The 15,074-nt window shown below is 42.7% G+C and overlaps 1 protein-coding gene and 1 long non-coding RNA gene across 6 annotated transcripts in view; one reads left to right on the top strand and one right to left on the bottom strand.

Moving 5' to 3' along the window:
- The window catches only part of LOC309843934, a 1,014,078-nt gene that overhangs the window by 627,053 nt on the left and 371,951 nt on the right, over window positions 1–15,074 (top strand). The gene's annotated exons all lie outside the window — the stretch shown is intronic.
- The window catches only part of CACNB4 (calcium voltage-gated channel auxiliary subunit beta 4), a gene marked incomplete at its 5' end in the record, with an annotated part of 250,066 nt that overhangs the window by 40,572 nt on the left and 194,420 nt on the right, over window positions 1–15,074 (bottom strand). For 4 of the 5 annotated variants that reach the window (XM_082689935.1, XM_082689936.1, XM_082689938.1 and 1 more), the window contains 6 exons: window positions 242–322; window positions 547–566; window positions 2,067–2,143; window positions 5,087–5,217; window positions 11,894–12,016; window positions 13,904–14,023. In XM_082689935.1, the coding sequence (XP_082546061.1) occupies window positions 242–322; window positions 547–566; window positions 2,067–2,143; window positions 5,087–5,217; window positions 11,894–12,016; window positions 13,904–14,023 (552 nt within the window). Of the gene's footprint in view, window positions 1–241; window positions 323–546; window positions 567–2,066; window positions 2,144–5,086; window positions 5,218–11,893; window positions 12,017–13,903; window positions 14,024–15,074 lie in introns of those variants that run through there. The other variant, XM_082689939.1, reaches the window with a different exon arrangement.

Here is a 15,074-nt window from a genome sequence, read left to right as displayed (position 1 = left end):
TTATAGACATTTTAAGGGATATATTTCTAAACAAAAAGGTACATATAACGTGAGAAGTGTGCCAGAGAAGGAAGCAAGAGCAAAGGTCACAAAAGCCCCACACTGTGCCACCCGTCTTCACACAAGGGGTGCTGCCTCCTTCAGTACCATTATGTGAGCAGACCCTGGAGCGCCAAGCGCCCAACAGCTGTCTCCTACTGTCTTGGTCAACAACTGAAGCATAACAGACTGGTATTTGTACCTCATAACCCTTCAGTGACGGCCCCACCAACACCACCGGACGCATGGATGGCACAACATCGTAAGGAGGAATGTGCTCCGTCTGAAAAAGATGATTTGACAGGTATGACAAGGTAAGGCTCAGCACACCTCCTCAACAGCCACAGCATTCATAATTCTCAGGTCAAACAAGAAATGGTTACCACAGCTCCCCACCAAGGAGGCTCATCCCTTATTCTATAGCCATTTGGGTCACTGAAATGGAGCATTGCAAGCATGTATGGATAGAAACCTTAGCAGTAGATTTAAAAAGGAAACACAACTTACCACTTTTTGCTTCTGTTTTGCTAAAAGACAACAATGAGAGCCATATCAAAATATGTAATCTCTGTAAATGATAGTACATGATTTTAAAAGATGGAAGAATGTACCGATTTGTCCCTATAATTCTCATCATCTTGCAATTACCCACTCTGCAGAGCACTAATCTATTATTTAATTCTGGACAAGACAATTTTGAAGAAAAATGAGAAAAAATGAGACAATTTCCTTCTTGTACAAATGATCTCATATCCTGATTTCATGTTGGGTGTGGAGGGTGGACTTCATAACAACACCGGAATTTCTGGGCCAGCCATGGGCTGTAGGATGTTCCCTGCTGGACACAGCACACTGTAGCTGAGAACAACGTGGACAAATAAAATTTCATAAAAAGGAACTAAGAATAACAATTTGGGTAAAAATGATCCTCATTTCAATCACTAGCTATTTTTGGATTTGTCATTTTGATGAACCATGAGAAAATTTTGCAGTCATTTATATGTTTGTAAATTTTCTGCCCACTTTCTAGGATATTGACACATTTTTCCTACTATGTTGTTGTTAATTTCAAATAAATTTATAACCGGTTATTCCTGTTCTTTCTTGTTTGTAATAGTGCAAAGCTGCAATGGCCTACATGTCCAACAAATGGGGATGAGGCAAAATATTTTGATATCTGATTCAACTAGTTTTGTGGTCATTCAAGAAGGTCCAGTCCATTTGGGGACAACCAGAGACCTAGTTTGGTTCAGAGAATGGGAGATCAGGAAGGATCCACACCCCAGAGCCAATCACGTGCACTGCAGTTATGGTAGGCCAGGATGGACCTTGAACTTCTCCTTCTGAGTTGGTGATACCAGATGCCCTAATGCAGCATCAATTCTGGGCCAGCATCAATTTAACTACAGGAGTCAGGGAATGTGGTAGAAAAAAAATTCTACCTGCTTGCATACCTCCCTAATTACTAAATATGTAACAACTCCTGACTGGGCCACCACTGTCCCTTCATTTCCATGAATTCCAGGGCTCGGTTATCTGCTATCCAAATAGAAATGAGGTTGTCCAGGCCCATTATCTGCTTCAAACCTCCCAATCTCTAAAACCCAGGCTGCACCATCCTAAAGTTCCCTGTGAAGACTAGAACAGAGCATTTTCTTGAGAGTCTACAACTATTTTTTTTCCTTTTTAATTGGCCTTCACCATCTTAATGGCTGTTGGGTTCTTGGGTGGAATAATGAACTTCCTTCAGATTAAATTGCACAATGGACAGTTACTGGCTCTGGGGGGTAAATAAGATTTTTCAAAATTAGATTATAATGATCTGAATTTTTAGTATCATAAGTACCCTTTAAATAGAATCAAATTACTATAGGAAGCAAACGAGCAATGAAATATTAAGTAGAAGACTCTTTTATATTTAAATCAAGACTCAAAATCATTTCCAAGTTGGTAAAAATACTTTCTCTATGTTCAAATACTAAGAAAGAAAAGCGTTCCATTAAAAAGAGTTAAACCAAAACCCTCACCTGTTGATGTGGGTGTTGCTCGAAATGTCCCTGATACCATTTCTCCAAGACTTGAAGAAGAGTTTCCACTGGATTTCCTAGGATATAGAAAAGGAACTTAGGACTCATTCCCCAGATTCCTTACAAATAGAACTTGAGAGTACAAAGCTTTCTTTGGCCTAAATCCTACTAAATAATTCAAAGCACATCAAATCCTGCTTTGGAGAAGAACTTCGAGAATCTGTCCAAATGTTTTCTTTGACCTATTTCTCAGAGAAGGTGGGGAACTAACTGAGACCCGGAAACACTTTGCAAAAATATCTCTCTTAGTTTTTCAGTGCAGAAATTGGGCAGAAAAATCAAGGGTAGAACCACTCCTGTGAACCAATGCTTAACTAATACCGGTCACCAGTTGGCTGCACCAGTTGGATATCAAACATAGCTCAAAATAAGCTTAAGAGCCAGAAGAAGCATTTCTTTTTAAAAAAGTGATTGTATGGGAGTCAGAATTAAGAAAAGATGGCAATAATATAATAATATTATTTGTGACCTAGAATGGAAGAGTATTCCATTGGTCTCCTCATGTGGCTTTGGAAGCTTCCCAGGAACCCAAAGAGGCCCTTGGGAGCCTACCTTCCTACTTCCCCAGTGTTCTTCCCTCTGTGCTTGAGAGTATGGTCCCTAGGTCAGAACAATCTCATTTCCTATCCTGGTTTTGTCATTTACTAGTTGTGAGACCTTGGCATATAAAATTTCATGTCTTTGAGCCTTATTTTCCTATCTATAGAAGTTACACCTAATAGGGTTAGTATAAGGAAAAAAGAAGAACATGTCTGTGAGCTCTTGGTTTTACTCTTTTAGTTCAAGAGTACATAATAACATTATTGTTTTTAAATATTATATTCATTTATTTTAGACAGAGAGAGCAGGAGCAGGGGTAGGGGCAGAGGGAGAGAGAGAATCTCAAGCAGGCTCCCAATGCTGGCCTTGATCTCATGACCCCAAGATCATCACCTGAGCCAAAATCAAGAGTCAGACACTTAACTGACTGAGCCACCCAGGCTCCCCAGTATATAATAACATTATAAAATAATATAACAATAACAATAACAATAATAATAAAATAGCAACTTTGGAAATGGTAATAATGGTACATTTATATTATACTTTATTTATTTAATATATTATTATTTTAATAATATTATTAATATTATATATTATTATTTTATATATTATATATTTATTATTTATTTATACTATATATTTGTTTATTATTATACTATATTTATTATATTATATAAATGGTACATTTATATAATAAATAATACATTTATTATTTCATTCAACAAATATTTTTTGAGTATCTATTGTTTTAAAATCCAGGAATACAACAGTGGGGAAAAAGACAAAATCCCTTCCTTACAGAGACAGATTTTAGTAAGAGATATCACTATCAAATAGATGAACAGGTAAATACATAGTATTTCTAAAAATAATAAGTGCAAAGGAGAAAACTAAATCACGAGAAAGATAGGAAGGGAAATGGGTACAATTTTAAAGATGGTTGCTGGAAAGGTGATATTTAACAAAGATCAGAAGCAGGTGAAGGAGCTGGTGGAAATATGAAGAAAAAGGTCCCAGTAAGAAGAAAATAGGAAGTGCAAAGGTCCTGGGGTAGGAACATGTGTTCCTGATTTGTTTAAGGAGCAGCAATAGAGATTAACAGTCAAGAGGAGGAAATAAGAGGAATTAATAATTAATAATATTGTAGGCATGTTATATACTAAAAAAGATTGGTAATTAAAAGTTAGGCTAGGGCAGGGCGCCTGGGTGGCTCAGTGGGTTAAGCCGCTGCCTTTGGCTCAGGTCATGAACTCAGGGTCCTGGGATCGAGTCCCACATCGGGCTCTCTGCTCAGCAGGGAGCCTGCTTCCTTCTCTCACTCTCTATCTGCCTGCCTCTCTGCCTACTTGTGATCTCTGTCTGTCAAATAAATAAAATCTTAAAAAAAAAAAAAAAAGTTAGGCTAGGGCACCTGAATGGATCAGTCAGTTAAGTGTCTCTTGATCTCAGCTCAGGTCTTGATCTCAGGGTTATGAGTTTAAGCCCCGCATTGGGCTCCATGCTGAGTGTGGAGCCCACTTAAAAAAATTTTAAAAATAATTAAACTAAAAAAGAAGTGGGGCTAACTGTACTTTTGGGTCGTCTTATCACTGTTTAAGAAGTTCCCTTTAAGGCAAAGGCAAAAGGGTCCCTAAAGACCAGAGGAATTTCTGAAGCAGAAAAAGATCCAATAGAAAAAGGAAGTTGAGATTCAAGAGAAACAACTGCTTCTATGTTAGACCTTTCAAAAAACGGTAACACATGTCAAATTCATGCTTCAATGTAGGTTCACAATATACGCAGGCTCGTATATTCTGGTATACGAGAATCAGGTATGATTCTGGTTTTTTCTTTTCTCAGATTTTGCCTGTATCCCTGGGACCTACGAACACCAGCACTCTGAGATTTTTGTGGCTGTTTCATTTGTTCATTAGAGGTTGATTCATCCAAAGTTAGATGGTGTCTCCATCCCTTTACCAAGAGATGACATATGCTCTGAGTGGAGAAAAGGGTTTCTAGTCCTGGGACAGTAGCATGGGTACCATTGTATTCCTTGCCCACTTAGTGGGGGGGGTGGTCCTCTGTAAGAGTTAACCAGGAAGGGCCCTGATGCCAGGTCAGGCCAGGTTCCCCCCTGCACTGACAAAGGCCCCATATGAGTCTCGTGGAGAAGAGCTTCATTTCCAAGCAAGACTTTCTGAGGCCACAGAAAAGTCTTCACTGTGGAATTCATGTTGATGCCCATGATGTGAGGCTCGAGCGTTTCACAGTGAACTCTCTGAAACTCCTCTGTGTCCATTTCAGAAACACCTCATACCCAGGAAAGTACCTCTCCTCAGAAAGCATACATTTTTAAGCTAATAAGCAAACTTGAAAATATCCTCTTATTCTTTTACTCACCTCCCCCAAATATGTGCATAGAAACGAAGGAGCCTTACCCTCCGTGAAAACGTCCCCTTTTTTGTTCTTGCTGAATCCGTATGTTCTCCAGTCTAAGAGGACTAGGGATGAAGCCAATCTCACAGCCCTCTTTCACCAGCCTTCCTATCCACCAATCATTGTTATATTTCTGGAATGCAGATATAAAACTGCTATCAGTAGTAATTCACTTATCTTCACATCCCATTAATTAATTTCTGAGGACCAGAAGAGCCACTGTTTATATTATACTATATTGCATATAAACACAATTTATATTATATGATACTATGTTATATATGTCTAAGTGTCCATAGACTAAAGCCAAAGTCTGCAAACTTTTCACCTAAAGGCCCAGATAGTAAATATTTTAGGTTTTGCAGGCCTCATGGTCTCTGTTGCAGCTTCTTAAGTCTACTACTGTCACATGCACAAGGCCATAGATAATTCGTAAGCAAGTGAGCATGCTGTGTTTCAGCTAACATTTTCTTTATAAAAAAGACTTCAGGCTGGAATCAGCCTGAACACAACAGTTTGCCAATCCTTGAACTAAAGTTGGGTCCTAACCTTTGGATTCCTTTAGTCCTTATGAAGAAGCCCTAACCAATTCTTAAGAAACAGATTTTGAGGGATAACTATGCACCTAATATAATTGGAACTCTGGAGACCAAGACAGACAAATCTGAGATGAAATACATTCAACTGCCAGTTATTGTCAAAAGTTTTCAGGTAAAGATTCTGTGATATTGTCTGTAATCTACTCTCATTGGAGAACTGTAATCTTCTAAACATAGGTTTACAAACTCAGATCCATCTCATTACCTGATAAAAAAGAAGTCTACTCTTACAAAGGCTAAGCATATTGTATATATGTGGAGTTTTTGAAATAATCTCCAAATGGCCTGAAGTCCACTAGGAACACCAGGATTTCCATTTACATGGAAAGTTCCATGACACATAAAATTAGAAAATTAACCCACGCAAAGGCTTCCACCAGTATGAGGTAAGGCTCTGTGAACACAATCCTATTTAGTGGGTAAGCAAAGTTGTATTTGTAATTATGGATTTGCCAAAGCCTAGATCAGAAGGCATATTTAATCCAAGCCACCTGCCTCAAGGGAAGGTTTCAGGTAGGTGATTTTTAGAAAGTAGGTATCAGTCCTATTGTTCACATCCTCCAGAGATGGTGCCAAAAACTTTGTCTTCATCAGTGTTGTGTTGGGCAAGGCTCCCTCTCTGTTTGATCCAAAAAGTATCTGGTTTATTTTTCAAAATGAAAAACTATGCTTAGCTCAGAGAAAAGTGAAATTTATGACGCTGACACATTGTGAAGGAGAAATGGATGGTTTCATTAACTCACTGCAGCATGAAACTCTGCATGGCCGTGAGTAATTTGCAACATCAGCCTCATACTCAAAAGCAAAATGGTATGGCTTAGGGCCCTGGCCTTTATATGCACACAGCTCCTGCAGGACGCATGCATGGTACATAGTGTGAGATGGCATTTCAGGAATGTGGGTTGAGGGGGACACCTGGGCGGCTCAGTGGGTTTAGCCTCTGCCTTCAGCTCAGGTCCTGATCCCAGGGTCCAGGGATGGAGTGCCCCTTGCTCAGCAGGGAGCCTGCTTCTCCCTTTCCCTCAGGCTGCCACTCCCCTTGCTTCCCCTGCTTATGCTCTCTCTCTCTGACAAATAAATAAATAAATTCTTAAAAAAAGAAAAGAAAAGTAAAGAAAGAAATGTGAGTTGACCTAATATAAAATCTTGCACAACCAAAGTCTTGGTTTTTCCTATCTTTCCATTCTGTATTTCAGGATAACAAGCTTGAAATAATAGACCTGTTTATTCTGGAATCAACAAAAGGCAAGGAGGCCCTTTTAGAATCTTTGGTGCACGGGTCTGGAATGTAAATCTTCACGTGGTGGGGACAAAGCAGGCTATGAGTCAGAGTGTCCTAGGGTTTAAGTTACTTCCTGAACCGTAAGTTAGCCTGCGGGAACACTCATTTATTAAACGGTCCCCAAGCGACCTCAAAGGGCTTCTAGAAATGGTTCATGGCAACTTGCCAATCTGTTTTAGCTTCCTTGTAGGAAGCAGCTCAAGTTCAGTGAGTATCTGGCTCCACATAAATGAAAAAGTTCTCTGAGCCACCGGAAGTTGCCACATAGATTCAAGAGCTCCACACACGTGTCATTTGGTGAATGTGATAAGCAGAGCTGCCGTTTTTTCTCTGCGTTTAAGTTTCTCATTACTGAAAAAGTGCTTAAAGCCGTGCATTAGAGATAATCATCTGGATGACAGATGAGAGAGGTGACAAGACTACAGAAGTGCGTTCCTCGAGCAACACTCCAGAAGCATGAGAGAGGGGTTCTGGGATGATCACCTCAGTGTTGCTCCATTTCTTCTTACTCCATTTCCCTAACATGATTAGCCCTTTGTCTTTCTAAGATGTGTTCTTAGCAGATATTTCAAGATCTGAAAACAAGTGACTCTAACCTATGCCGGATTACTAGCTCAATTCCGTACATCAAACTGCTGGTATTGAAGAGAAAGTCACTGAGCAAGGAACGTAAAACCAAAAAGCAACGAAGAGGACAAGATGGGGATATTGATGGCATAGAGGAAAGCATTAACATACAGCAAGGCTGGAATGTGGGTGTGAGGGGGTGTGCGTAAAATATGTGAGAGCTTCTCTTACCTTTTAAAGTTCTGCTTCTCCTTGGAAACAATGGGTGTGACCGACTAATGAATAGGGTTTGGTCATTTTTAATGGAAACGGGGAGATAATCCACTTAACCGTTCAGATGGTGGGACACATGTTTCAGGCTCCATGTCCTTGCCCACCAGGCAAATGTGGATATCCTCACCACATGCACTTTTAGAATGTGGAAATCATCAAGTCGATGCTACCCCAGCTTCCTGTTAGCAAGGCTCTGAAGAACTGTGGGCGTCTGCACCCATCCTCTCTCTGCATGTTACAATGAGTAAGTGGTCCCCTTCCTATAAAAAATCTCACCTCCCCCATAACTTGGGGGTCTGGATCCCACCCTTTTTGCCTACTCAAAAACTAGACTCCTTTGCCTATCTTTCCTTTCCCACCAACCGTTCCCTCTCTCCGTCTGTTAGTATCAGCATGTGCAGATGCTCCATGAGCTCCTGTTTTAAAAGAAAACCTTTGACTTCATATCCTCCTCAGTCTACTACCTGGTCAGTGTCAACCTCCTTAAAGCATACTCTATGCTTGCTAAACATTCCTAAGTCCCTTTCTCTCCTCACCCCCCTTCACTTGGCTTCCAGACAACTGTCCCAAGGACTTCTGTGCCATTCACCACCGTGTTGCCAACCCAATGTCCATTTCTCACTGCTCATCTTAGGGGACATGTCACAGCATTTGCCACAGCTGACTGCTTCCTCCCTTGGGACACACTCCTCTCTTGATGCCACGCATCGCTCTGTCCTGGTTTTCCTCCTATATCTCAGGTTTCTCCTGTTCCCTCTCCTTATTTGTTGAGTCACTTCATGTAGCCCACCTCTGCAGGACAGAACTCCTTCAGGTTTGATGTCAGGTTGCCTTCTCTTCTCCCTCTCCTCCCTCTTTAGGTGACATCGATCATTATCACAGCTTTAAATGCCACACATAAACTGATGACCTAAATTGACATCTTTGGCCCAACCCTTTCCTCAAAGTTCCAGATTCTTATATCTAACTTCTACCTGATATATCCTTTGAGATGTCCCCTTCCATTTGTCCTTTTCCCACCTTAGTCTTCTCCATCTCCACTGCTCAGTTCACAAACCTTGATCTCCCTGGTCATGTGTGATTTCTCCCTCACTCTTAGTTTCTTGACCTGGTCCACCACCACTGCTCTTCACTAAAGTGTGCAATAGGTCTCAAATTTGTCTACTTCTTTCCATCTTGCTGCTGCCATGCTGGCTCAATTCTACCAGAATGGTTCTAATGGTCTCCCTGATTCCATACTTATCCCACCCCAATCCATGGTCTCTACAACAATCAGAGTAGCCTTTAAAAAAATAATAAATTCATCCCACTCCTTTGCTTTTAAAGTCTTCAATGGCTTCTTATTACACTCAGAATAAAATCTAAAGTCTCATCATCACTTTAAGGTCCTCTTTGACCTATGTCCTCCTTACTTCTATGACTGTGTCCTGCTACTAGGTCCCCGGCTCACTGCATTATAGCCATATGGCCTTCTTCTAGTTAACTGATTATGCCAAGCTTTTCTCCTATGGCAGGACCTTTGCACATCATGTTTCCTCTCCCTTGACGACCTCCTCTTGCTCTTTTGAAGGTTGGCTCCTCTTCATCTTTCAGGTGTCTACTTAAAGGTCACATTGTTCAAAAGGCCTTGTTTGATCACCCCGTATTTAAAAGTATATATAACACCTTCATCCCTATGTTTTAAAATTTTTAGCATCTGCTTCATTTTTCCCCCAAAGCATTCACAATTTGGAATTATTTATTTGTTCGTGATCTGTCTCCCCACAAGAATTTCAGTCCATGAGGGGAAAGAATCTGTCTGCTTTGTTTATAGCTATCAGACAACATCTGCCACAGCCTGGCACAAACTTGAACACAGTGTTCAAGAACGGTATCTTGAAGGAGTACTTGAACAAAGGAACACAGTAGATAGAACTTCACCCAGCTCACATGGGCACAATGCAAAGACAGACATCTGCAGACATCCAGATGTTTGACCTACTTGCTATCAAGTGGCTAAAGTGTTAAAACTATGTATACGTCTTGGTGTCACTAATACCAATGCAGCTTGCAGGGCTTCAAAGACAATGATTTGCAAAACTGCTGTATATTTACCACATGCATCTCATTTTAGACTGGGGTAAGTGCAGGTTTTCAGAGATGTGCAGTGATTGCTTTTACTGACCACACTGCTTCGGGTTTCACTTTACTGTCCCATTCTCTTTTTTTGAGGGGCATGGGGGCAGGCCTATCTGCCAGTGTGTGCCTCCAGCCCCATGGGGAACTTCTGTGCAGAACAAAGCAGGCAAGCCTGTACTCCTGACTCGGCCCCATTCTTGTGCCCATCCTCCAGATACCATCCTTCCCCTCAGCCCTCACTCAATCAGCGATCCTTCCAATAGAGTTCACTAGGTTCAACGTGTCAGCACGGATAACGTGCTGAAATCTCTCCGATCTTAAAAAATAAAAAAGCAAATAAAAATTTAAAAACACTTCCTCCATTCTATACTACCTTCTCCCAGCTAGAATGCATTCTCGTTTTCAACTCAAAGCTTTTAGGAAGAGCAAATTGCAATTCCTCTCCTCTAGCCTCCAGATTATGTGGGTAAAGGCCTAATAAATGTCTTTACGGGGCTTTCACAGCACCCCAGACACAGTGCACCTGAAAGCCCATTCACAACCACATCTACCTTGCAACAAAGCTTCTCCCCTCTCTGCCTTCTTCATCTACCCATCCTCTCACCCCCAGAGTGCTTCCCTGACTTCTTTATTTTGAAAACTGACACAACCCTCTACCCTTTCTGGTGAGCTATAAAACTGGCCTTTCTCCATCCTTCCTTTCTCTCTCTTTCACTTTCCCCAATATCACCCCCAGCATATGAAATCTCCCAGTCTTGTCTGTCTGCCTCTTCACTCTCCCTCCAAGCTGCTCCCTCTCTCCAGCCTCTCTGTTGCAATCTCAGGCCAGCCTCTGCAACACTCCCCTGAGCATCAGAGTCAGTATGCTAAGACACAATCGTCCTGGCACCTGCCCAACATTTAAAATTCCTCTCCAGCCCACTACCTGGTGATAAAGTCCAGGCTTCTTGTCAGGGTCAAAAAGGTCCTTTCTTATCAGGCCCTTGCCTCGGTGACCTGGCTCATCCCCTGAACTACTCCCTACTTCCCGCCCTCCAGCCAGCCCTCCAGCCACGCTGTACTGGTCCTGCCTGTCCCTTCCAGCACATCCAACCCCACACCCACCCAGCCTGAACTCCCTCAGGTTTCACCATTTCTGTAGAGCTCCTGCCCCACCCCCCATCTTCCTTTGGCCAGCCAGGCGGCCCTTCCTGCTTTTTCTTCATGATACCTATTCAATTTTACTACTACAGAACTTGTCATCCTGGGCAGAAACTAGGCACCTGCAAGTGTTTTCCACCAGACTCAGAGCTCCCTGGCAGTGGGGAATGTGTGCCTTCATCTCTGATCTCTCCATGCCAAGCACAATGTCTGAGATGAAGTAGAATTTCAATTTAGGTTGACTAAATGAAAATTTCTGTGTCATCATTCCACCTTACAAGTTGCAAGGCCTCAAGTCCTCTCTGTACCTCTTGATCCCTTAAGCTTTCTGTTTCCCAAAGTCCTCTGCCCTCTTCCTAGCTTTAACACTTTAATTATTAATTATACTCTCAAGTGTTGGCTCCAAGGTCAAGGTCCACAGGATTAGAGCAGAGATGTTTATAATTACAATATCCCTTGTAAATGGTCCCTCATGGGTAGATGCCATGGGTAGATGCCATGCAGCCAAATTCACGTTTCCCTAAGTGGGATCCATAGACCTGTGGTTCTGCAGTCATGCAAGGTGATTAGAAGGTGACCAGGGGACCAGAGATCTGTCCCAAATCCACCCTCTGATGACGGTGATCCAATGTTTTCAATGAGTGATCATGCAAGCAATGATCTCAGTCTTCTAAATTCAGTGAGAATGCATGGATTTGGAAAGCCTGGCAAATTAAATAAGCTAACACACTGACAGCTCCTCAGGGCTCCTCTCAGTTCAGTCTGGCTCAGAGCTGATGCCGGCTCTCGGCTAGTGGCAGGTTAAGGGACGCAGAGAGTCCTACATTTACCTCTTTAATGTGGAGGAAGTCCTTGGCGTCGAAGGAGATGGCCGTGCTCGGAACGGGCACATCCTCATCCAAGGCCCCACAGTAGCTCACGTTCGTCTTCACAGCAAATGCTACAGGCTTGGACTGGGGGCAGACACACGGCATAAGGACAGAGGAATGAGACAGAGTGGGATATTTCATATTGGAAAATACAATTAGATAATTGATAGTACCAGGCAGGAAGGGAAACCACTTTCCAAAGAGGTGTCTCAAATGGGTTTCACGGTTCCTGGCTGCGTAGAGAAATCTGCAGCGATACTCTAAAATGATTCAACCCAATCACCGCAAACATTTCCCCCTCCTGGGCTGCTTTCGAACATCCCAAACCAAGAAACCTGCTCTAAAGTGCTGGGGAGGAATGGAAAGACAGGCGAGGGCTGTCTGCTTTGTCCTCTACTCCTAAAACTTATGTTTGTTATTTTAAATGATAACAGACACCCCTCGGGATACAGGAAATGTGTGCTAGGTCTTAAATTAAAAGGTGTTGGCAGGAGCAAAATAAATATTTTTTTTGAGATAGCCTCAGATCTGAAATCCTGTGGAATCCTACTCAAAATGAATACTTGTCTTGCCAGGAAAAAGAAAGGTCAGTTAGGGGCAGACCAGAAGGAGGAGCACCATCTTCTCCCTGGGTAACAAAAGCTCGTTCTGAAACTCTTTTTAGGCAAATTCCTCCCCAGCCAGCAAAGCGCGCTCTTGGGTGGGTGCGTCCTTGCAGAGGCTAAGCAAACCAGCAGCCTAAGCTAACAGTACTGCGGCTGCCGTCTGAGTGACCACAAAGGCCACAAAACACTCTGAAAGAAAACTAAAAAAAAAAAAAAAAAAAAAAATTAGCTAAAGTGAGAACACAGGGTTCCTGCAATCCTGGATTGTTTTGTTAGTGGCTCATTTATTCGTGCTGAGAACATGACTGGGGAGCAAGAGTTGAGGCAAGACCCTGGTTAGAGTCCTGGCCATGTCCCTTCACAAGCACGGCCCCACACCCCCTCCAGCCCACAGAGCACAGATAGCACGTGTCACAGCGAATGAAGATGCCTCGTTACTGGCATCATTTCCCTCTTACTGCTCGTACAATGAGTTTACTGTAAAAACAGAAAAAGGAAGGAATTCTTATCACTTGAGCTTCGGTTTTTCTTCTAAAAGTTAGAAAGACTGGATCATTATGCCTTAGGAGTCTGTCCTGGAGGGCAAGGAACAGAGGCTGGCCACAGCCCGTCTTATATTTTACATGGAACTTCATTTGACAAAAGGAGTCTATGCTAAAACAAACAAAAACAGTTTGAAAGGCATAGAACAGGAGACTTCTAGGGACTCTTCCAGTTCTAAGATTTAAAAATATAGTTTTTGCTCTTTATTGCCTCCTGTGGGTATAGAAATTCCTGGAGTGGGGCGGGGGAGGGGGGCTCGCCCCTGGTGGAATATCTAAAGTTCTATTTTTGGCAACACCTTTGATGGCTCATGTTTGCTGAAATACTAATAGTTGTTTAAAGCTCCAAACTTCATGCTGAATTTGAGGGAGGAGACCGAAACCAAAAGGGGAGCTGTACAGAGACCCCACAGAACAACAGTCGAACACGTGCAGCCAGAAATGAAGGCTAATGGCCCAGAGAATGAGCGGTCAGGAACAGGTAGAGCAACCAGTGCCCAACGGGGCTCTCTGACAGCACTGGGAGGGGCAAGCTTAAAATCAGCCACCACCATGAAGTCGGAAGATGCCCAATAATTAGCCATCAAACCTAACGCAAAGGGTGAGGGGTCAGGGTCTCAGGAAATGCCCCCCCCCACCCCGGGGGAACATGACTAACTTCTCTTAGGGGGTGAATGGGTCAGGGAACCTTACAATCTGGTGCCTTATCAGGATGATCATAAAATGATTGTTTCAGAGAAATCTGAGGCAGAAATCTGTGGACGAGCAGCTGATGCCTGCTGAGCAACAGGCGCTTTGGAATCAAAGAGGGGCCAGAAAATCACCTTTGCTCTCTCCAGCTGGATCGCGGCTTGTTGTTCTCTCTCCTGCCGAATCGCTTCCCGATCCTCTTCCAAAGAGACATCGGAGTCAGATGGCCTGCTCGTGTAGGAATCCGCGGAACCCTGGAAAGGAAAACCCAGAGTGGTTTCAATGTGGCGATGGGGAGCTCCTGCGAGCGTCCCATCCATACCCGCATCCTGGAGTGAGTTCTCATTTGCGTAGGTTTGGTGCACGCACCCTACGCCTTTGCTGCAGACATATACATTCAGACAGCAGAATATGGTTAATCATCTTAGTAATTCAGAAGGTAGCAATGCTGTGAAGGAAAATATTTGGACTAGATTAAGTGCTAGGAAGTGAACCGTCATGAAAATTATGTGATATTCAGTTCCAGTGCTTCTTGTTTTATGCTATCTTTATATTAAGCCCCTATTCATTTGTGAACCGGAAGTTTCATTCCATTCTCCCCTTTATATACACGTCTAAAGGAAAAAGAGATTCAGCCTATGATAAGAGCTAAACTCTACCCATATTTTGGGCTACAGAAGACAGATTTATCTAAGATTTCAACACAGCAAAGTAGAATCTTGCATTAGTAAATGAGTTTCTAGTTCTAGTATCTTTCACTATTAAAACTCCAGTCCTTGGGGTGCCTGGGTGGCTCAGTGGGTTAAGCCGCTGCCTTCGGCTCAGGTCATGATCTCAGGGTCCTGGGATCAAGTCCTGCATCGGGCTCTTTGCTCAGCAGGGAGCCTGCTTCCCTCTCTCTCTCTCTGCCTGCCTCTCTGCCTACTTGTGATCTCTGTCTGTCAAATAAATAAATAAAATCTTAAAAAAAAAAAAAAAAAACTCCAGTCCTTGGCATGCCTGGCGCTCGGTCAGCTAAGTGTCCAACTTGAGATTTTGGCTAATGTCATGATCTCAGGGTTGTGAGATCGAGCCCCATATCGGGTTCCACATGGGGTTGGACTTAAGATTCTCTTGTCTCCATCTTCTCTGCCCCTTGTCCCCTCTCTCTCTCTCTCAAAGCAAAACAAAATAAAACTTTAGTCATTGTCCCACAATAGCCACACCTGGTCACTATGGCCACCAAGCCATGAACCTTAAAGATGAAAACAAGGATGTTCTCAATGGAAGCACACACCTAGAAGACCTATTTGAACAACACTGAAA

The sequence above is a fragment of the Mustela nivalis genome, assembly GCF_964662115.1.
Source record: "Mustela nivalis genome assembly, chromosome: 11".
Lineage (NCBI taxonomy): Eukaryota > Metazoa > Chordata > Mammalia > Carnivora > Mustelidae > Mustela > Mustela nivalis.
Note: the sequence above shows the minus strand (reverse complement) of the source record. Positions and strands in the feature narration are given on the sequence as shown.